The following is a 24,451-nucleotide window of genomic DNA, read 5'->3' as shown; positions in this document are numbered from 1 at the left end:
TTTAGAAGTTCGCCTGATTAAATTTGAGTTAAATTTAGGTGAGATGACACAGATTTATAAAAGTCTAATGATTTAGTTAATGGATGTAATATGTTAATTCAAATTGATTTAATATATTATTGTTTTAATATTTTTAAAAAATTTATTATTTTAATTTTTTTAATCAAATTATATTCGTATCGGTCATCCAGATTATATTTAGATATTCCAAATCGATAAAATCACATCAAATTAATCCTCCATCCTCATGTAATGTAAGTTTTTTTAAAAAAAAAACACATTAAAAACTCAAATTTGTTTTCAAATAAATCAAACATTATTTAAAGAAATTTTCAGACCAAGTAGTTCAGCAACGTCAATGAGACATTTAGGGTTGATCATGTAAAAAACTGCTATTTTGATTTATTGTCAATAAGACCATGGTTTTATTAAGACGAAAACCAACATTTTGCCAGAGATATTCTAAATCCAGTAGATCATCGGCTTTGATTAGGTATTTAGGACCTGGTCAAGTCATGGTGTCAAAAAAAAATGTTATCCATGTTTCTAGGTGTTGACCATAATTTATGAAAACTCCACATTATTTGTTTATTAACCAAGTTATTGACGAGGTTGAACCGCAGCTAATCTTCTTTCCACACCGAAGCAATGCTAGATGACGAAGAGATCCATCAGAAAGAAAAAACAAAGAAGAAATAATTAAATAAGGAGTAGAAGCCATGTAGAGAGACATTTCAATTAGTACTCGTACAGGGTCCTTTGGGGAAACATAAAGGGAAGAGGATGGACCAGGCACTGCTGCACAAGACTGAGGACAGGGCGTCTTTACTCACATGGGGTGCCTTCGTGGAAGAGCTAAAGAAGATGAGCTCCTTGGCAGCTCCGCTGATGTTGGTGGCGATGACACTGTACCTATTGCAGGTTGTATCAATGATGATGGCAGGGCACCTTAGTGCACTGTCTCTCTCTGGGGTCTCGATTGCCACTTCTTTCACCAATGTCACTGGCTTCAGCCTCGTGGTAAAGCCTTCTCGTCTCTCTTTCATTATGTGCACTAAATCATCCTTAATCATTCCATAAAGAACTAATCCCCCTGCATTATGGCCACTATTCTTAAGTTTCTGAATTATTATTCAAACTTGCCTATATTACAATTAATTGACGGTAAAAGCAGATTGGATTAGCTGGGGGTCTGGAAACTCTTTGTGGTCAAGCTTATGGAGCAGGGCAATATAAAAAGTTCGGAAGCTACACTTATGGCGCAATGATATCACTCATTCCAATTTGTCTTCCCGTATCTGTTCTTTGGATATTCATGGACAGGATACAAATAGCAATAGGAATAGACTCTGATATCTCAATTGTAGCCCGCAAATATGCGATTTGTCTAGTTCCTGCGTTATTTGCCAATGCGATTCTTATTCCTTTGCTTCGCTACTTCCAGTGTCAAAGCATGGTTCTCCCAATGCTTTTAAGCAACTGTGCAACTGTGTGTATCCATATCCCTCTTTGTTGGGCTCTAGTTTATAAATGGGAATTAGGGTACATTGGGGCAGCATTAGCCATTGGTTTGTCTTATTGGTTAAATGTGTTCTTCCTTGCACTTTACATGGCGTTCTCTTCGTCTTGTGAGAAAACCCGGGGTCTTTACTTGGATGATATTTTCTCAAGCATAAAGGAGTTTCTGCACATTGCCTTCCCTTCTGCTGCAATGATTTGGTAATTTCTCATTAACAAGAACTTGGTGTTTCTGTTGTCTTCTTTGAATTCTTAATTAATTCATCAAGCTATATATGTTCTTTCCCTTGCTCAGCCTTGAGTGGTGGACGTTTGAGCTACTTTTGTTGCTGGCCGGGCTTCTTCCTGATTCCAAGCTGGAAACATCTGTTCTTTCTGTTTGGTATTCTTCTTGACCAAAACTTTATATCGGTAGATTAGGATGTTCAACAGGGAATTCTTCTGATGATTTTCAATCTTTATGATCAGCCTGACAACCGTGTCCTTGCACTACTATGTACAATATGGAATTTCTGCAGCTGGAAGGTTCGATTTATACCTTATCTTCTTAAGCACATAGGCATGTGCACAGATAAGAAAAAATCTGTGTATTATCCACTGGCATTCCTATAATTCATCATCTTTTCTGCAGCACTCGGGTTTCGAATGAATTAGGAGCAGGAAATCCAGAGATAGCTCGAGGGGTTGTCTACGTATCACTGATCCTTTCAACTACCGAGGCAGTTATAGTGAGCACAGCTCTCTTCTTCTGCCGCCACATTTTTGGATATGCTTTTAGCAATGACAAGGGAGTTGTGGACTATGTTGCTGAAGTGGCTCCCCTGATTTGTCTCTCAATTATCATGGATAGCTTTCAAATAGTACTTTCTGGTCAGTTTCCACCATTTCAAATTTAACCATTACTACATATGGAGAGCATCACATAAGTAAATTTGGACTAGATCATGTCATTGTTTCAATCCACGCAATGATATGTATTCACATGTTATGTTTTCAAGATGAAAGGAAAAGGAAAATACCCTTACCTTCTATTTTGGTTAGCCTTAATGCTAGTACCTTGTTGGAGGCAGGGATTGTTAGAGGATGCGGGTGGCAACACATAGGTGCCTTTGTCAACCTGGGGGCATATGATTTAGTTGCAGCTCCAATAGCTGTTCTACTGTGTTTTGTTGCGCATCTCAGAGCGAAAGGCCTTTGGATTGGAATATTAACTGGGACTACTGTGCAGGCAACATCATATGTTGTCATAACTGCATTGATCAATTGGAAAAAGCAGGTTCTTGCATCAATACCTCTTCTTCATATCTTCCTATTTCAGCTTCGATTGCCTCATCCTGGAAATCTGTTTCGTATAATAATGCTGTCTTCTGAAGCTTGTGTTATCTTTGCTGCAAACAAATGGAAGTTGGTCGCTCCCACCGCGACTAAATAATAGAGTTGTTCAAGCATTATGACTAAATTTGTTTCTGCACATGGACATTGCAGGCATCAGAGGCAAGGAAGAGGATCTTCGAGGGGACATGTTCGACTAATGACGAATTGCCTTGATCAAAATAAAAACATGACAGAACCAATGTGCTTGATGATGAGTTTGAGAAATCAGTGCTATTCTTGTAATCATCTTTTTTTTCCGATTCATTATCTACATGTCTTTCCATACCAGAAATGGAGATAATTCAACTCCATTGAAGCACAAAATAACGTTCTTGCCACATATAGAAGGCTTACATAGCATATCGAATTCGACTACTTAGCAACAAGTTTGACCTGGTAAGTAACTACATATGTTGCTAGAAACTTTCTGCTGTCGATATTTATTTTCCCGGGAGCGAGAAGGGTTTGTAGCTTAAAGGTTCGTACTCTGCTTCTAACAGAGCCGGGAATTCCAGTGTCACCATGTCGGAATCGTTGCGGATGTAACAAAATTGTTTTCATAATTATTATTTTTTCCTGGATTGAGCTTAGTAACATTGGTAAAAGAACGTCTTTGAAGCATTCCATTTTCACTCATCACATCTCAAGGCGGTGAGGGTATCCTAAGTTCAGCTTTGATTAACTCTATTGAAGTACATATTGTCGAATTTGTAGAAGAAAATAAGGTTTTGGTTTAGATTTATTTTTCTATTACCTTTTTGTTTAAAACATGGTTATAAGCATAAAATTTAGTGACTAAGAACATGAGAATTGAACAAATTGTAATATATTTCAAAGTCAATAGAGCAAAATACAAATGATTTATTGATCATAGAAGCACATCAATCATAAAAGTACATTGTGATAAAAGAAGATAATAATACTAACAAGTACACCCTTGAAAAACCATTCTATATGTGTGTGTATACACACACCTCTCTTTCTTGATCCATGAATAGCAGATGGATGGCTTTCTGTTCTTTTCCCTTGTGTGGCAGACAACCTCTTGCACATCCAAATCCAATACTTTACACATCTATCTTGCACATAGGCAAGATAAGAGGACGGAAGGTTACTAGGTTATATAATATACGTATGCAGGCTGAAGTGTATAGAATTTTAGTACTTGCTAGTAAGGAGGAGGTGGTGGCCTGTAGGGATCAAAGAATGGTGGTGGGGGAGGACCAGGGGGTCCAGGAGGTCCAGGAGGTGGAGGTGGATGGTGGTGATGATGGGGTGGTTGATGACCAAAGGGTCTTGGCGGAGGCGGTGGTGGTGCAAAAGGATCTGGTGGTGGAGTGTCAAAGGGCCGAGGTGGGGGAGGCGGTGCAAAACGATGACGTGGTGGGCTGTCAAAGGGTCGATGTGGAGGAGGAGGTGGCGGTGCAAAAGGATCTGGTGGTGGAGGAGGTGCAAAAGGATCTGGTGGTGGAGGAGGTGGGTGTCTACGGAATGTCATTTTCTCTTAAACCTTCAGTTGCAAACACTCTGGTTTTTAATTTTATTTGTGGTAATGTTACAAAAGCAAGCAGTGTTCATAAAATGAAGAACCGAACTTCTTATATAAGAGTAGACAAGAAGGAGGAGGTGTAAGGATTTCATCTGTGGACTTGTAGTTAGAAAAAGACTGGTAGATAAATCAAACTGTGTGCAGATTTTCTTAGCCAAGAAGCATCCTCCATTTATCGAAGTTCTCACACACAGATTGAACCTCCCTCGTCCGTGTTAGGATGCACGCGTCATCCATTACTTCTTCTCACAAGGTCAATTGCTTCTTCCTTTTCCTTCTTCAATAATAGATATTTTAGAATCAGTTTATGTGTCAATTCTTATTAGAATATTCTTTTCAGATTATCTCAACGTTTGCATGATATTTTTAGAATTATCTAATAATTATTAGCTTGTATGAACTTAGAATATCTTTAATTATCAAACCAATCCGTTAAGGCTAAATGGATGTTTGTTTTGCAAGAAATTAAGAAATTCTTTTTTCTAGTAAATGAATTATTTTTCATCTTATAAATATTTAAAAAATATATTTTTCTATAAAATAAATTATTTTTTATTCATGATTTTTTAATAATAGTAAGAGAAGAAAAATTATATTATATTTTTTTTAATAATTGTGGGTATTCATAACAGTTTATAAATATTTCTACTCATTTTTTTAAATTCTAAAATTAATAATTAAATAAATTTTTAATGCATCTAAAATTTATAATAAAAAAAATAGAAAATATAATATTATTTGTGTTCATAATTGTGATGATGGCTTTGATAATTAATAGTGGTGGTGAAGAGTTATGATGGGATAACGATTGAAAGAGTTTATCCAATAATATAATGACATTTGTGATGGGAGTAGGTGGCGGTAGATGGTGATGTGGCTATGGTGATGTTGGTGAATATCATAAGTTTACGATGTGAAGGAAATTTTTTTTTTGTATATGTTAAAATATTATTTTTCTAAATGGGCACTATTTAGAAATTGATTAAGAAATATTTTTTTGTTAACTTGTTAATTCCACACTAAAAACAAAGAAAAATATTTTTAAAGAGTATTTTCCACAAAACAAATATCTCTAAATATAAATTTATAAGTGAGTTCTTTTAAATAAATTAATGTTGTGGCAGTGACATTAATGTTGCGCATCTTGAAAAATTTATATTAAAAAATAAAAAAGTTGGCGCTTTTTTGTGTGCTAGTAAAGGCAAATATAAATGTAAAATTAATTGTTTTTAAGGCACGTAAGACTATAATTTGAGTTGATGTGGGCCTTGGTTTGGTCCATGGACTCTTTCGAGTCCACACTGGAAATTTCAGCCCAATTTCATATGAATGGGTAGAAAATAACCCATTGGATCAAGTGAAGAAAGCCTATCAAACTGTCTACACATGACCGACCAAAGCCCATGCCATGAAAATCCAAACCAGCAAATCCCAACACAGTGACACTGTATATAGAAATTGCAATGGGTTGGGTTCGTACCTACCTCAACTATAACCCATACTCATTGGTATTTATATATATTGTTATTTTTAAAATAGATTGCAAAAAAAAAAAAAAGATATATTTGCTTATTTGATGCAGAGAATCTTCGAGAAAAAGTGCACCATAATAGAGATAATGACAGACTAAGTATTGGAGTGGTCGATTTTGTGATAATAAGTGCTTAATTTATAACAAGATAAAAGGAGGAGAATGGTGTTGTTTCATGCATAAAGACAAAAAAAAAATGAAGAAGAAATGGGGGAGGGAGAGAGGAGTCGTGTGTCAAATTATAACTTAAATGTTACTGATGGATTCCTCGACAATAATTTTATATTTGTAATTTTATCAGAAATATTGACAAGTCAAATTTGTTGATGGGATTAAGGAGGGAATATCTGCATAATTTTTTTTTAATCCCTTGAATTCCACATGTAATTCACTCTATATTCACCAATAAAATATCTTTCATCAGTAATTACCAATGAAAATAGTAACGTCATGTTCTATCAGTAAACGTCACCATTATTTATCGATGACATTTTTTTTGTCGATAATTCTATTTGTATTTGATAATTTATGGTAGTGTGTGTAATTCATATAGTTTGTTATTTGAGAATCGTAGCATGAATTTATATTTGATAATTTTTTAAAATTTTAATATTTTTATTGTCAAAAAGCGTTTTCATCATACATAGAAAATGACAAAAAAAAACCTATTGGATGATATGATAAGATATGAGAATCTTTTTTTATTCTCTTTTAAAGTTAAGATGTAAGAATTTATGGGGCTGGTTATTATTATTATTAATATTATTATTGTTCTTGATGCTGGTGATGAGAGAACTCTTAAAAAATCCTGCAATATTATATATAGAACGACAGATTAATTAATTAGTTGTTAACCCCACAAGAAAACATAAAACTAATTAACTACAAGAAAATGTTATGAAGCCTTAAAACCAGCTAAGATAAAATTAAGGGAAAATTAAAAGCTAGAATCGAGAATTTAATTAAACATAAGTAGTTTTTTCCAAAATTAATCGAATATTAATGATTTAATAACTAAATGAATGAATTACTCATGACATCCAATAAGAAGGAGAAAATAGAGATACCCATCATGAGTGACATAATTGAAGTCACTATAAGTAGTGGGATATTATATATCTACACATATACATCGATCGATCTGAGTTCGGATGCAAGAAGAACTTCATCACGTCAAGAATTCGATCTCCACTTATATTTCTGGATGGAATCATCATTTCGCAAATGAATTTGGTCACTCCCCAGAATTCTCCACTTAATTAGACGCCAAATTCAATTCCATTCAAAGATACCTAAATTAATTTGGTGGGAAATTGATTCTTCTTTCATTAAGTGTGTATAATTTTGGAGATCATACAACCACTTTAAGGTATTCCAAATCAACTAACATGAATATTAAGCACGCTTTAATTTTTTAATATATATATGTGTTAGAGAATAATATAAGTCATATCTTGAGACATTACCTAACAGTTTAAACTATTAGGTTGAGATGGTTCTTTGACATGGTATCAGAGCCTTAATGATCAAGCGGACACGAGTTTGAATCTCACCATTCATGTTTATTTGATAAAAATTAAGCACAAGGATTATATAGACATGTACAAGTTTTAAATCCAAAGAGCTTTCATTTGAGGGGGTGTGTTAAAGAATAATATAAATCATGTTGAGATAGTTTTTTTGATAATATAAATGTTCTTAATTAAATTATTGGTGAAGCGTTTAATAATTAGTAAACATGTATGGTTTTTTTACAACTAGCTAGCTAGTGTGAACAAGATCAAACTAATTGTTTTAGCCATTTATAAATTACTATACTATTTGGGTTGAAATTAAATACTAATAAAATGAGATTGGAGTAAATTACTTGAATTTATTTTTATATATTTGAGATTCTTGTTATTCAAAAGCAAGCAGTGAAGAAAGTAAATCATCACTAAAGATGATACGATCTAAAAGATATGAAACTTGATGTAAAATGAGTTTTCAAGGGGGGGGGAAATCACATAATTAACCTTAAGATTATTTTTGTCGATATACATATGTATCATACAATTTTATTGAGATTTAAATTCAATACTACAATTTAGATATTAAGGTCATTCTAGGTTTTTTTTAAAAAAAAAAAAAGTAATTCATCAATCGTCTAAGAAAAGAGAGAGAGCCCCCCATCCTCTTTTTTATGATTATTTAAATTAATTAGTACGTAGTTTAATTGCTTTGCTTCACCGATCTGTTTGGGGAAAGGGTACATGGAAGAATAATTTTTTGATTTTTTGACATGAACTTATATTTTAATCTTATTATATTTTTTAGAAATTAAATCTTATTATTATAACAACTAAAACTTTTTCACCCTAATTCGCTAGCCCATCTGCTCTCTTCAATAAAAAGGGTATAATGCCATTAATTTAATATCCATTACTCTCTATGCTCTAATTCTCTGTCCAAATTAACAAGTAAGATTTTGTTTTCATCCCATTCTTATTCCCATTCCTTCCCCTCCTATTGTGATTATTTTCCTAACTTGAAAAGCATGGGATCAATTAAGACACTGAATTTTCACTGAATTCGTAAGGAAACATTTGAGATTATATATATATATATATATATAAAATCTTAATTTAGCCCCTTGTTATGCCTTCTTACCTTCCCAGAAACTGATGATTGGTGCTGCTGTATGACGCTAGTTAGATCATTTAAGGGTATCTTGAAGTTCGGCGATGACCATGGAGAGTGAAAAATTGATACGAGAACGTAATTGATGATGTTGGAGTATTTTGAAAAGGCAAACTAGCATAAAGATAACATAAAAATAGTAATCCATGTCTAATTTTGAGAATATTTTGGAGACCGTTTGATATTTTGGCTATAAACTTTTTTGTTGCGAGTGAATCAACTCAACTTCAAGAACTCGTTACATGACGCCCATCATAGGTCACCGCCTATGCTAGTTGAGGGTTGCTCCAGGCCGCAAAATCTATCAGTTGGAACTTTATTTCCCTAATTGATTTTGTGTTTTTTTCAATCATTTGTAGCTTTTTGGGACTCGATTTTATGTTGATTTCTGCTTAAATCTTACCGACTTACTTGTTTTTGTTTTTGATAGTATTTTTATCTTATTGAATAATTAGTATTTACCAATTTTGGTAAATTTTCTAACCCTAGCTAGTTATTTAAGCCGGTTTATGGGCTATTTCATAATAAACTGGATTATCCAGACTCTTCTTTTTTCTCCCGTTGTGAGACTAAGAGTTTTAGATTGTTCCTGCCATGAGGTAGTTCCTGCTATATCTGCAGGCAAAATTGTTCATGGTATTCTATTTTTGACAGCCATTTTCAATGATATTTTCTTCTACAGATTTCCTTTAACTTTCCTTAACTTCAACAAATTCAACCCTGGGCCGGTAACGAATTAACACTCACTACAAGTTATAAATCATTTAATAATTTTAAAACATTATACTTCTTATTAGCTTCAGGTATAGAGGAGTGCAAGCATACGTGACAAATCTACCAATTTGAAGTAGCTAGCTAACATTATCCAGAATGGTTGAAAAGTCACTGGGAACAACATTCTGGAGAAAGGACAAAAGCGATTAGAAAACAATTAACCAGCTCGATGAACATTTTCTTGATTATTGATCATCAGCTCAGTACTATCATTCTATGAATTGCGTATGCATAGAGCATGAATACATGAATGGAGTCTGTTATTCTTGACAAATAGCCAAACCCTGGTTTCAAATGAAGAAGCTTGCAACTTGATCATGATGATCAACATCAACAACAACAACAAAAAAATGTCAAATACTCATGGAGATTATAGAGATCAAACAGCGAAGTGTTGTAGACCCGGCCGCATCTTTAATTTACTACAGCTCTAGATCGGATCTGCATTGCAGGGAAACCTGCAAGCTATATCCAAATCTTCAGATCATGGTGGAGTAGATGATAAAAGGGGTATCAGATTATCAATCCGTGCTCTTCCGATATTGACACCACCACTTATGCTAGTTCTTGATTTCTGGAAATTAAGCAAATGACCGATAAAGATGCTAGTGATGCATGTCTTGAATTATAAAATCTCCATGTGTCATGTGCCTTGGAACTTGATTATATCTCGAGCAGCATATGGTGTTCCCAGCACAGAAAATTCACCTGCAATAATTTTTATAAGAAGCAAACATAGAACCATAGGACCACAACTAAGCAGTCTAGAGATTCTTAGTGTCCTCAGGGAAGAAGATATCAAATTTGTGTTTAATACGAATGTCCTCTCCTTTAGCTGTTTAAGCTACAAAATTAACTGCTCCTTAATTCCCAACATGGAAGAATGGAAGGGGAAATTTTTACTAAATCTAGCATCATTAGGATCAGGACCATGCCACCTGCAAAAGATATTAGAGGGAGAAACAATCAAATTAATTAACACAACATTTTATTCAGATTCCCAACAAGCATTCGGTAAAGAAATCAAACATAAACTCGAGATGAGCATGTGCAAAGGTAATAATATTGCTCAATGCTCAAGAAACAAGCTCAAGAGTAAACATATATATATGGTAAGACTATTAGCAATTAAACGGAGTGAGGGGCTGAAGGTGATGACAGAAGACTAGAGAGCACAAAGGAGTGAGATGCAATTAAGCTCCATGCATTTCATCATCTGTGCTCTCTATCTTCTGTCAACAACATCACCAGTGCCTCCTCACATAATTCAAAACACAAACATTAAAAAAAAATATGCGTATCCATAATAGAGCTAGGGGCCTGAGAACAGAGCTTTGGCTTCCAAGGAATTCATGAGAACCCTATCTTTTTATGGAGAAAACTGTGGAAGGGATGAAGAGACAGGGGAGAGAGAGCCTTGGTGTATGTTATTTTTCTTCAAGGATTTTTGTATATGACATAATTGATCTCCAACACCTCTATTTATAGGAGAAAACTGTGCCCTATTGGCTGTACCCCTACACTTTTTCATGAGATTGGTGTGCAGCTACAAAGAAAAGTGTGCCGACTTGAAACTTACGATAATTTATCCCGGTTCGCATTGTCTAGGAATATTACAGTTACCGTGCATTAATGTTGGAAAGGAGGGGTAGTTACAACATGATTCTCACCTCTACGAAAGAAAACCTAACTTAGTGTTGCTTTCGATTAATGTTACACCAAAAAAAAAAATATATATATAATTAAAGAGATAAAAACAAAGATATAAAAAAATATATAATTTGGGATAATTTTAAAGCTAATTTTTATTCTTTAAAAATAAAAAATACATGAAGATATATTATTTTTATCTTTATTGTCTCTATCGCTTTTATCACAACATAATAAACAATCGCTATCTAAATTGATATCGAAAATAGCTAGTGAACTAACAAATCTCACCTCAATGAAATTTAGGTCATTTTGGTATTGTTTACTGTTTCTATATATTTACTATTTTTGCTTTTCAGTTTTTTAGATATGAAAATAAAAAATATATATTTTTTAGGATTTTTTTATTATAAAAATAAACTAACAATTACAATTATAACTTTCAAGAGAGCTCCCTGTTTGACAACTGGTTGTTAGTTTTTTACATTTTTAAAACAAGAAAAAATGAAAACAGAAATGATGCTAGAAGACAGTTACTTATTCATGATACTTTTTAATTTTCCTCTCTTTAATTTCATAGCTTATTAATTATAAGCAAAATTTTCATTTTTCAGTAAGCTTGAGGAGTCATTTGTCAGTAAAGATAATCTTGTTCATAGATATACGAATCTACGTGTATTTTCAACGAAGAGGAGAAATCCTAGATTAATAACATGAATTGTTATTGGCTCTTTATGGTAAAACCCTAGCTAATGCTTTTTAGGACAAAGTCATGGTGGGATTTTGATATGCATATCTATCATCTTCTAATTATTCTTCAGTCCACTTCAATTGATGGGCGTTTTAGTGACTCTAACATCCTAGAAATCCCTAACCTAACACGATCGACATATATATGAATTTTCACTCCATTGATGCATGACAGTTGTTCTGTTCTCTTCTTCTCCCTATCCTGACTACTCTCAGCTGATTTGGTCAAAAGAATATGTTGTCTGACGTTAAGGGAATAATTAGTTGAGTTGTGCATGTCCAGTTAATGTGCATTTCTAACATTTTCTGCTGGATTGGGAGAAATGGATTCGAATCAAGCTGAATTGGTGTCAATCGGAAATCAGCTGACGAAGCTGTAACTTGTGCCCAGAATTTTATTGTGGAATCTGATTCTCCAATAATTGTTGTGGGATGGCTCGACAGTTCTTCTACAAATTAAGCCATGGAAAACATGCTGATGAGTTTTTCACTAGTTCTAATCTCTTTCCTAATTAATCTTCGGTTTGTCCATGTTTTACATGAAGCTAATGGCACTGCTGCTGATGTGTTAGCTAAGCGAGAGGTTGGGAGGGAATCTGACTTTGTTGCTTGGCTATAGAAGGAAATGTAGTTACTGTCTAAGTTTCTTTCCGGTTGTTCTGGTGTGTGCTGTGTACTCTTTCATCTTGTGACTGCTGATTTTTCTGCTGCAACTTGGGCGCCTTTAATATATCCTAGTTTTATTCGAGTTTTAATTCCAAACTTTTATCAATCGTGGCTAATCTTATAAGCATGAATGCCAACGTAAATATTAATTAAGGTTTTCCAAACTATATAATAAGAAATATTTCACGATATATATATATATATATATATATATATATATCCAAATCAAAATCTCCACTGAAAAAGTGGCCGTGATGCTATTTATGTAGAAACTACCGCGCGCCCGCGCACATACAATTAGTCAATAGATTCATAGAATCACCTTAAATGTCAAAAGAAACCGCCAAAGAGAGAGGGGTGCAAACTGAAATTTACCAACAGAAACAAAACAAAAAACTACCATGCATGTACGAATGATTAACCTTGGTGCTGGCTAGGATCAGCATAAATTGGCAACATTTGACTTTGATGTACCTATGTTAGATCCATGTATGTGAGTATTGCAGTCAAAATTAAGTCACTGGGCATACATGCAAGTTGACGACAGGAATGGAGAAGAAAACAGAAAGGTGGCCAATCCCGCATCACAAAAATCTTATCCTACTTTTTCCTCAGCAGTCATCGTCGTCGTTGGTCTTTCTTTTTCTGCTTGAACATGGGGCGGTGACGACTACAATCTTTCCACCTGTCACCCCCCCATCTTCCTTTTCTCCCTATAGTCGACTTCAGCTCATCTTCACCATATAAATCTCTCTAATGTCCTCACCGTACGTGTTGTTATCGACTAGTTCAATCAAAGATGTTTTGATCATCAATTCCCATAATTGAAGGTATTTTATCTTTCATGGAAAAAGAAGTTATTCGATCCTAATTTTGGGGCATTGGCATGCATGCACAGGCGCCAGAATATTTATTCTTTCACTTGTTATTTAGAAATATGAAAAGAGACTCAGAAAAAAAAATTGATTTATTTAAGATCTTATAAATATATATGATTCACATAAATCCTCACCATCAAAACAAAACAAAAATAGTTGAATCCAAAAACTAAAACTACCTCGCATAAAATGGAGAAATGCTACTCTTTAATTTATTTATTTTCCTTTTTTTGCACCCAAAAAAAAAACGAGATATTCATAATCATATATATAGTATGAGAGGATAAAACAACGATGCCAAAAAAACATTAAGCATAACTTTCTGTGATCCAAACGAACTGAAAGGCATGCATTAATGGATAGAACAGACTACAAAAGGCCAAATACCATTCCAACATCAACTGGGAGAGGAGCCCAGTTCTATCGAAAGAAAGAATAAAGACAACTAGCTATGATTGGTATCATCTCACGTGTTGTCTCTTGATTTTCCTCCAATATGTGGAGATGGCAGCAAATTCTTGAAATTATCCTTTTTGGGACCCTAATCTTGTCTAGACAGGATTACGTGTTTTCCCTATTTGGGCAGGAAAGCCGAAGCAGATATATCTAGTACAACATCCTCATCATTTGAAGGGCTTAATTTTCTATTAAGGACTTGTTTAATTGACATCAGAGACCATTAAGGGAAAAACTAGTTGAACTTTTTAATTATATGTTTGTGTCAGTCACAGAAATCATAAAATCTCCATGATTTCGTTATAAAATCATAAATCTCCATTTTAATTATATGTAGTAATTAGCAACAATCTGCCATGTTCCTTTCGTTATAAACAAATTCTTGACCAACAAGTCTAAAGGATTTTATACAACTGGGATTAAAATGCAGGATTAGAGGAAATCATGCATCTCTAGCTAAAGAATTGCCTTATTGCAGGTTGTGTGCTTCGAAAGAGGAATGGAGAATTTTTCAAGGGAGTTCGGAAAGCATTATTTTGGTATTGATTTTATTATTTTATTCCGCTTCTTTTGACCAAACAAATAAAGATAAGCACATCCTCTCCTTTTTTGACTTCTTTACGTTTGTATGTTATGAGCACTTGGCAAGCTGTTCCAGTGGAGGGACCTTCTCTGATCCCTCTGTACATCATTCTGTGGCCAGGCCCTAGAAACTCCTAAAAGTTAGTGGTTTTAAAATGTAAAATAATGCATGCGAGTATCGATGTTAGGTTACCATTTTTCCATCCCGAGAGGGCCCGCGCGTAGTCTCGAGGGCATGAGCATTTTTTTATAGTTCACTCCAAATATTTTTGAAACAAAAATAGTCAGATGACACTTTGTTCGTTTTTCTCTAAATTTTGACTAATATGGTAGCCATCAATTTCAGTCCGGTGATTTTTTATTCTATAATTCAATTTTTAATCTATTTTAATTTAAAATATTTTAGATATCTTAATAAATTCATTAATAGCCTAAAAAACCTAAAAATCTACACAAAAACTCGAAATTAATCCGAAATAAAAATCTTCTCGAGCTTAGATATGATTTTTTAGACAATTTAAAGGTAAAAAACACATAAACGAAACTCCTCTTACCAAATAAAACTTGTTGATACCAAGAAAAATCATTTTGATAGTCAAAATTAAAGTCAATGTTGTCTTTCTACCACAAGAATTTGACAACTCTCTCTCTCTCCTCGCTAAAGCCAAGGATTTAAAATTAGAAAAATAAATTTTTGATCTAAAATTGACTTTGTTTTGAAATTTTAAAAATTGAAAGGATACAATATTTATAAGTTGGAAAGTATAAAGACTACAATGAACATTACTTTCATAGTTGGAAAAAAACCACCTATTTTTTAATGTTTTTTTTACTTTAATCCCTTATCTTTTAATTTCATTTTTTTTTAATAAATTAACTTAAATTGACCTATAATTTGGTTCGATCATACCAAAATAATAATAAAAAATAAAGTAAAGGGATGAGAGATTAAAAAAACATTGTGAACTTCGAACTCACTATGTTTTTTGTGAGGGGATTCATAAAATCCACTATGAGTTACCAACATGTTTTAGAGTTTGTTATAAAATTGTAATTTTAGAAAAAAAAATTATCTGGTTCTATTTTATTTTATTTTACAATCAAGATTTTAATTAGAGAGATACGCACAGTATGTAAGTAGTTAAATTAAATTTGAGAGTTACACCTTACATATCTATTTACAAGCTAGCAAGCACTAAATTAAGTAGATAAGAGCTCCAAAGATGACACCGGACGCTGTTTCTGGTTGTCTATAAAGCTTTAAGGGCCTTTGAATGAAAAAATAAGAAAAGAATTAGCTGAAGATTTTCTAATATGAATTCAATTTGCCCCTATTTACAACCAGCAAATCAAACTCTGAGGTTTAATTAATTGATTAAATCATTTCAAATTAGTTAGTTTAGGATATATTTGATGGAAGGAAGGGTGGAAAAGAAGAAGAAAAAAAGGTGCGACTTGCTATTTATTCAGCTGTTTAGCTAACGAGAAAAGAGAAAGATGCATGAGAGCCAATCCATATTTAAATTAAAAAGTATTAAAAATGAAAAAAAAAAAAATGTGAGCTCTTTTCCACGTACTAATTAGGGGTAGTTATTTTCGGTTTGTTTCGATTTTTATCAAAAAAAAGTAATCAAACCGAAATTTTTTAAAAAAAACAAAACTGAAACTGGTTCAAATCGAAACCGGTTTCGGTTTGGTTTTCAGGACAAAAACGGTTCAAACCGGTTTGGCTCGGTTTTTTCGGTTTGGCTCGGTTTTTTTCCGATTTTGCTCGGGTTTTTTCCTGTTTTTTTTTGTTTGGGTTTGGTTTTTTCGGTTTTAGATTTATAAAACCGAACCGGTCGGTTTTTTTAAAATTTTAATCGATTTTTATGTTTTTTTCACGTTTCGGTTTTTTTGGTTATTTTTTTCTTGATTTTTTAGTTTTTTTACTCCCTCCTAGTAGTAATTAATTAGGTTTAATTTTTTATTTTTTTTAAGTTGGTGACAATCAAGCTGAGTTAAAATGTAGGATTTAAAAATTCATTATAATAGTAAATAATTGTTGAACCTGATCCAATTTCCCTTTTTTTATGAAATTGTTAGGTTAGTTTTAAAATTAAACTAGCTACTTATAAATTTGGGACCCTGAGCACAAGTTTTTTTAGGTGAAATTGAGCGTTTAGGACTCATCAACATGCTTCATTTGAAACGTTGAAGCCCATGTTTCCCCAAAATTAATTTGTTTCCATTAGAATGTATAAGATTTATAGCTTATGTTGTATTGGTAGCTTAATTTTGAAAATATTTTTTATTTGAAAATATATTAAAATAATTTTTTTTTAATTTTATAATACTTTTTTTTATATCAGCATATTAAAACGATATAAAAAACATTAAAAAATTAATTTTAAATAATAAAAAAAAATTAAACAAATTATTTTTTTCAAAAACGCTTTTGAAACGCAAAAATAAATTTTTAAAATCTAAAATTATAAATTTAATGTATGAATCAATACATCCAATTGAGTGACTCATATCAAGATTTAATGGGATTCAAATACTGGATGAGAAAACATTATTTGATCATATATTTTCTTAAGAACACTAATTTGCAATATTGAAAAAAAAAAAACAAATGATATTCATATACCCGAATGGAAGGCTATCTCAAAAATGGGCTATAAGGCTAGAAAACCAATACCTAGCTCTCTTGTGGGCTCAAAGCGAGGAAATCCTCATGTTTTCGAGTATACCAAATTTTCGAGACCTTGTTTAAGAATTTGGGATAATGATGGGCAACAACCTTTTTTCTTTTGGATTTTTTTAATTTGTTTTTTTATGTAATTTGCATTTTTTTTCATCACGTGCTTCAATTATATATTTAATTTTTTTACTTGTTTTTTATAAATTATTTTCATATTTAATAGTTGATAAATTCATATATATACTTATTATAATTTTTTAAAAAAAAAAAGTATTTTTTTACTAGTTTTTTATAAGTTAATTTCATATTTAATAGTTGAAAAAATTATATATATATATATATACACACACTTATTATAAAAATTCACAAGTTTCTTTACACTATAACATCTACGTGTTTCTTCAACTGTCCAGTGCCATTCTAATTTTTCATGTTTTTTTTTATTTATCATGAATATTTGGAAATGTGGTTGTAGTTGCTTTTCAAAATATTTTTCACTAAGAAATGTATTAAAATAATAAAAAATTATTTTTAACATCAGTGCATCAAAATGATTTGAAAACACTAAAGAAATATTAATTTGAAATAAGAAAAAATTAATTTTTTTAAAAAAATACTTTTAAAACATGAAAACAAATAGAGCAAGATCTGCTAAAGCAGTCCAACATCTATATTTAATAATTTGATTTTTAAGTACTCCATGTTTGTTTATTTATTATTAGATATCAATTTACTTTTATTTTTTTCCACGTAACAAGTAGCTATTATTAACTTGGCTACCAAACTCGTGCTCCGTCTTGAGTTGTAATTTTTTTTAAAAAAAATACAGAGTATATAGGTTATTTTAATGTGTTTTTTTATATAAAAAAGTTCAAATTATAAATTGAAAAGCCTATGTAAGTATATAATTAAATAAATAGATAGTTATTTATGTAAATAAATGAAAAAAAATCATTAACAATAATCAAAAGAGAAATTAAAAAAATAAAAGATGAATGTAAATCAAGATATTCAATCACACAAAATTATACAGTCACCCGATTTTATTTATTAAACTTGTTTATTTAAGTCGATTAAAGATAAATTCACACCCTAAAAAACTTATAACCTAAAAGATAAAGAAATTGATTGAATAAACTCATGCCCTGAAAAATAATATTATGGAAGGCCCAACACATCAACAATATTATTTAAAAATGAATATTTTTTATTTTAAAAAATAAAGTTCATTTGTATAAAAAAAATACATATGAATTAAAATAATATCTTGAAAAATAAAACACAAACAAAACAATTCTAAAAATAAACTTATAATAAAAACTAGCATGCCATACTCGTGACCTAAATAAACCCACAGAAAAAAAAATTGAAGATAATCACAAAACTAATATTTTGTTTTTAAAAAATAAAGCAGAACGATAAGATTGCACAGAATCGAATCCCTGACAAATCAAATGTCGAAAAATGAAACAAAAAAAAATCAATTACACAAAAAGATATAGAAAAAATTCAGGTGAAAAAAATATTAATTAGAGAGCAAATTAAATTTTTTAATTGGAGGCTTAAATTGAATTGAAAAAAAAAAAGATTTAACAACAGAAAAAACAAATCAAAAGAATGAGAGTTAAACTGGAAAAAATAAAACCAAAAAAACTTTGATTGAAAAATAAAATTGAGAGCCAAAAAAACTTCAAAAAAAGGGCCAAGAAAAAAAATAAGGACCAAAATGAAAAAAAAACATATGAGAAATTGTAATTGAAGGACTAAATTGAAAAAAAAAACTTGTATAAAAGGAATAAGATTGAAATAAAAAATTAAAAGAATGATGACTGAAATTTTAAAAAAAATGAGAAATTGTAATTGAAGGACTAAATTGACAAAAAAAATTCTATAAAAGGAATAAGAATGAAATAAGAAATTAAAAGAATAAGGACTGAAACTATAAAAGGAACAAGAATGAAATAAGAAATTGAAAGAACGAGCAATGAAAAAAAAAGCAATTGTAATTAAAGGACTAAATTGAAAAACAAAAAAAACTTATATAAAATGAATAAAAACAAAATAAGAAATTAAAAGAACGAGCACTGAAATAAAAAAACAAATATGAGCAATTGTAATTAAAGGACTAAATTGAAAAACAAAAAAATCTTCTATAAAATGAATAAGAACGAAATAAGAAATTAAAAGAATGAAGAATAAAATTGACAAACAAAAAACAAAGAGGATAATGATATACTTTATCTGTCATGAGAGAGAGAAAAAGGAAAAAATAACAAAGGATTTGTGACAATCCGACCACCATAAGTCTTCACACGCCACTTTGTATGGAAAATGACACGATTGTGCATCTAGAGAGACGATGAAAGGCCGAATTTTGCTACCTAGTGGCATCTCCCACACCGCCTGAATGACACGGACGTCACCCCACTCACTAGCGCGTGTTGAACACGTGTCAGCAGCTTTTCTGATTTAAAAATTCAAAAGTAAATGTGAAAATACCAAAGTATCCCCCATGACCTTGTTAATTACACAAAATATTTGTGTGAAAGTACAAAAATATCCCTAAAGACAAAGCTTATTTTTTAATATCTTTTATAAGGTTAAATGCGTGTTTTTACTATACATAGGTAATTGAAAAACTAAAAACCCTTGTCTAGTAGCCCAATAATTTTTTGATATTAGGGTCAAAAAAAGTATTTTAACTGTTAACATAATTGTAAAAAGTTAAGAAAGTCCTTCAACTACAATTCTAAAGTCAAGAAAGTCCACGCCGTTTGAATGGCACGGACGTCACCCCACTCACTAGCGCGTGTTGAACACGTGTCAGCAGCTTTTCTGATTTAAAAATTCAAAAGTAAATGTGAAAATACCAAAGTATCCCCCATGACCTTGTTAATTACACAAAATATTTGTGTGAAAGTACAAAAATATCCCCAAAAACAAAGCTTATTTTTTAATATCTTTTCTAAGGTTAAATGCGTGTTTTTACTATACATAGGTAATTGAAAAACTAAAAACCCTTGTCTAGTAGCCCAATAATTTTTTGATATTAGGGTCAAAAAAAGTATTTTAACTGTTAACATAATTGTAAAAAGTCAAGAAAATCCTTCAGCTACAATTCTAAAGTTTTTTTACTCTATGGATAAAAGAGTGTTTTTACTATGTAAGCAAATGAAAAAAATACATTCACCCCCAAACAATCATTTAATGATCAATGGGCCAATGGAAAAGACCAAAGAATTCCAAGCCTCAAGCCTTTTTTTTCCTCACTCAAGAAAAAAAAAGTAATTTTACTGTAGCAATCTACAATAAATTGTGTTAATTACTACAGTGTAACTCGCACGAGTTTATAGTTTTTGTTAATTGTTCAAGCAATTTGATTTTATAATGTGAATATGAATTAATTTGTGATTTTATATTGATCAATTAGGTGATGAACAAATCTGTGACAAAAAGATAAAACCCATTATAAGATTCATTTTTTAACAAGAAAATCGTTCAAATGACCATGTTTAATAATCTTCTACACAAATCTATATTTATATTATACAATAATTAATATAATGTTCAAAAGATGATGATTATGCATTGTGAATAATAATCATGTCTACATCTTAAATATATAATACTAGATATTTGACTCGTACTCCGTCACGGGTCATAATTTTTTTAAAAACAAACTCTTGTAGACAGACTATTTTAATATGTTTTCTTTACATAAATTGAAAATCTTATATATGCATTTAATCAAATAAATTGATAATCACCAATGTTAATAAAAAAAATCGTTAACAATAACAAAAAGAGAAACATGAAAAATTGAGTATGAAAACAAATACTATGCAATGTCGGACACGTTAGAAATATTATTTCAAAATAATAAATATTTTATATAAAATAAAGCGTATCTATATAAAAACAAAAATATTTCTTCAAAAATTAAATACAAAACAAAACATTTTAAAAGAAAAAACTTCAATTCAAAAAAGGCCTAAGAAACTCATGACCTAAACAATGAGACTGAGATTCGTTAGTGTCTACTAAATTTGTTTATTAAAATCAATAAAAGATAATAGAAATAGAAATACATATGAAACTGAATGAATAAAATAAAAGGGGAAAAAATACTACGTGAAGCCGAACATATTAGAAATATTATTTCAAAATAAATATTTTTTATAAAATAAAGCTTACCTGTACAAAAATAAAAGAATTTCTTCAAAAGATATATACAAAACAAAACATTTAAAAAAAAAACTCAATCCAAAAAAGGCTGCAAGACCCATGGTTTAGGTCATGGGGTCGGGATAAATCAATAGAAAAAAAATTAAGATTAACCACAAAATCAATATTTAAAAAAAAAGTAAGCTAGACAGTATGATAAAATCCCTAATCGTATAAACCCTTAAATCTCATGACTTGTGTCATTAGATCAAAAGTACAGTAAAAGAAAAAACTATGAAGCTTAATTCTCAACAAATTAAACGCCAAATGATGAAACTAGAGAAAAAAATCTATCATACAAAAAAAAAATTAACTAAAAGAATGAGGGTTAAAATGAAAATATAAAATTAGAGGGCATAAAGAAAATTAAATTGGAGGGTTAAATTTAAAAGAAAAAAACTTTAACAAAAGGAAAAAAAATCAAAAGGATGAGGGCTAAACTGAAAAAATAATACAATATAAACTTTGATTGAATGATGAAATTGAAAACAACAAAACTCTAAAAAAAGAGCCAAACTAGAAAAAAAAAGACCGAATTAGAAAAAAAAATATGACAAATTGTAATTTAAGGACTAAATTGAAAACATGAAGAAATTTTCCATAAGACTAAGGACTAAAATAAGCAATCAGAAACATAAGGACCGAACTTGAAAAATAAAAAGAAAAGAGGACATGAGTGATTTTTTTCTGCAAGAGAGAGAAAAGAAAGAAGAAACAAAACCACTATCGATGACAAACTACTCACCAACCATCATCACGCGTTGCACCAAGAAAAAGAAGAAGAGGCATTGCTTCTAATGAAACGACGGAATAACAGATTTGGCTATCGAGAGGCGTTGTATGAGCCCTAAAAGGCGCAGGCGCCTCCCACGCGCTAACATATGATGTCCACGTCCTTGCATTTTTTTATTAAAAAATAATTATTAAGAGTAAAAAGTTCAAAACAAAAAAAAAACATATGTGAAAAGATAAGCTTCTCTTTATTCCCAACTATAAGGGCATAAAAGTCAATGTGTAATTTTGTAAAAAAACATCAAGGCATAAATACCGTTGGCCAGCTATTCAAATTTTTTTTCATTGTAGGGGTAAATAAATATATTTTTACTATTTATAAAAAAATAAAATTATAAAATAACAATTTACAAATCTTTAATAACTAATCGGAAAAGACGAAACCACCCAAAACCAAGGCAAACGAAATTTTCTTCAAAGGACAAGCGTAATTCTACTGTCATAATGAATAGTTTTTTGTGTCTGTGACTCTGTGTACACAGTAAACTCTACAGTATTTTGGCTACGTGTTTTATATGGTTTGTATAATTGTTCTTTTACGTTTTGTTTGATTGGTTAGTGAGAGTTGTCTCATATTCTTCTGGATTTTTCAATTAGGTTTCTTTATTATGCATTTATTGATATTCTGGGCTAACTTACATGTAACAAATTAAAAAGTATATGAGATTATAGTTGAATTATATTTTTTAAAATTTGAAAAAAAAATTTCACTTCAATTTTTTTTTTTAGTTTTAGATATCAAAAATTAATTTTAAAAACTAAAAATTTTATTATTTTAATTTAATTATAAATTAAAAATATTTTAAAAAACAAATTTTTACCGTACACAGCATGCAGTCCATGGTCTCGCTGCGGGAAGCAGACTCGAATTTGAGACTGGAAGGGAGCAAACCGTCAGAACCCAGACGGCATCCGCTACGCCAACCCCTCAAGGTTGCATAAAATGCTCTGTCTATGCAATGATGTAAAGGAAGAAGAACCTTAAATAATGCATTTAATGCATTGATATTCAATAATCATATGTATTTAATGCACAAAAAGACAGGGGAGAGAGAGGAGAACAACCACAGAAAGCAGCATAATAAGAGAGGAACTTTTAACTTTTTTTCACGTAATATCACTCAGCTAGCTCTTCTTAAGGCCAAGTCGACAGAGAAGGGAGAGGAAACACAGAGCATGCAGAAGTGAAATAAAAGGAAAGCGAGACACAACGGAGAAGACAAACCTGCTGAGAGAGGGTGGAGATGGTTATGCAGCAGTTCTTCTACTTTTTCTTCAGGAAACCGGATGAAGAAAGTCATGAGTTGGATACTGAGGCAATGGTTCTGTGTATCATACGGTAAAGAACAGGGCTTTAATTATTTAGGAGATGGCAGGAAGGCAGAAGAACTGGAAAGATATGTTGTGAAGAAATAGCTGAAGAAAAGCTTTCAATATTTTGAAATTTAGTCTCCCCATCCACAGTCAAATGCATATTTAACTTAAAGGTTTGGGGTGGGGGAGCTAGGTGGTTGCATAAGAGCTGAATGGGGCTTAAATAGCTGTAGTGCAATTCCAGATTATATATTATGGAAACAAGAGCTGAACCCCATGTAGCCGGCTGCTCTCAGCTACAGTCTACGCCATTATCTTATCGGCTGCTCTCAGCTACAGTCTACGCCATTATCTTATTAATGGTTTATAATACAACACAATTATTGCATTTGAAATAATTGCCCATCTCTTTCACAGCTTTACTCTATAGTCTATATTGCGGAAACAAGATAAAAAGCTGAAAGCCACTGTTGTTGCTGATTTTTTGAACTTGTCAATATGACTTGAATTGCCGATGAAGTTTCCAGCTGCACCCAAACGGGCTCTTCAAATTGTATACCGATGAAGTTCGATTTTATCTTATGAGCTTGAAGGCTAAGTAAAGGCTTGTGGTATTAGATTATTTATCTTCTAATAATTTATTCAATATTTTCATGATGAAATTATATTCAATATATGTAAAAAAATCCTCTTTTTTAAATTTAAAAACTCTTTAATAATTAAGTCAATATCATATGAAAGAAAAATCAATTTTTTTAGAAAAAAATCCTAAAAATAGATATACATCATCGTAATAGAGAAAAATTAAACCTGTCTTGTGAAGGTTATCTTGGTTTATTTTTAAGTAGTTTGTCAAACTCGCATATATTTGAAAATGAATTATTATCCTAAACTTTATTTATTTGTTTTTTTAAAAAAAATTAGAAAAAACAAAAAATATTAATACTGAAACTTGTATAAACTCATATTTTTTATATTTAATTTTTATCAAATAAATAAAAACAATAAAACTCACCATTTAATTATCA

General features: G+C 31.2%; 2 protein-coding genes and 1 long non-coding RNA gene across 4 annotated transcripts; 1 reads left to right on the top strand and 2 right to left on the bottom strand.

The window, feature by feature from the left end:
- Positions 1-605: 605 nt before the first annotated feature.
- Positions 606-3,299, top strand: LOC18099437 (protein DETOXIFICATION 6). 2 transcript variants are annotated; one of them, XM_024589211.2, is made up of 7 exons: positions 610-1,020; positions 1,175-1,719; positions 1,814-1,900; positions 1,987-2,043; positions 2,150-2,388; positions 2,589-2,794; positions 3,004-3,299. In XM_024589211.2, exons 1-7 carry the CDS (start codon positions 784-786, stop codon positions 3,064-3,066), a joined length of 1,434 nt encoding a protein of 477 aa, XP_024444979.1. In that variant the 5' UTR covers positions 610-783; the 3' UTR covers positions 3,067-3,299. The 2 variants fall into 2 exon arrangements, with proteins under 2 accessions (XP_024444978.1, XP_024444979.1); XM_024589210.2 differs by lacking the exon at positions 3,004-3,299 and having other exon boundaries at positions 606-1,020; positions 2,589-2,997.
- Positions 3,300-3,702: 403 nt separating this feature from the next.
- On the bottom strand, positions 3,703-4,719 carry LOC112324766 (pollen-specific leucine-rich repeat extensin-like protein 4). Its single transcript, XM_024589212.2, has one exon. The coding sequence runs from the start codon at positions 4,388-4,390 to the stop codon at positions 4,061-4,063; it is 330 nt and encodes a 109-aa protein (XP_024444980.1). The 5' UTR covers positions 4,391-4,719; the 3' UTR covers positions 3,703-4,060.
- A 4,852-nt stretch (positions 4,720-9,571) lies between these two features.
- On the bottom strand, positions 9,572-23,846 carry LOC112324666 (uncharacterized). Its single transcript, XR_008057705.1, has 2 exons — positions 23,335-23,846; positions 9,572-13,275 (listed from the first exon to the last, which is right to left on the bottom strand). It is a non-coding gene; the product is annotated as an uncharacterized LOC112324666 (long non-coding RNA).
- Positions 23,847-24,451: the final 605 nt, after the last annotated feature.

Source organism: Populus trichocarpa, chromosome 17 (genome assembly GCF_000002775.5).
Source record: "Populus trichocarpa isolate Nisqually-1 chromosome 17, P.trichocarpa_v4.1, whole genome shotgun sequence".
NCBI lineage: Eukaryota > Viridiplantae > Streptophyta > Magnoliopsida > Malpighiales > Salicaceae > Populus > Populus trichocarpa.
Note: the sequence above shows the minus strand (reverse complement) of the source record. Positions and strands in the feature narration are given on the sequence as shown.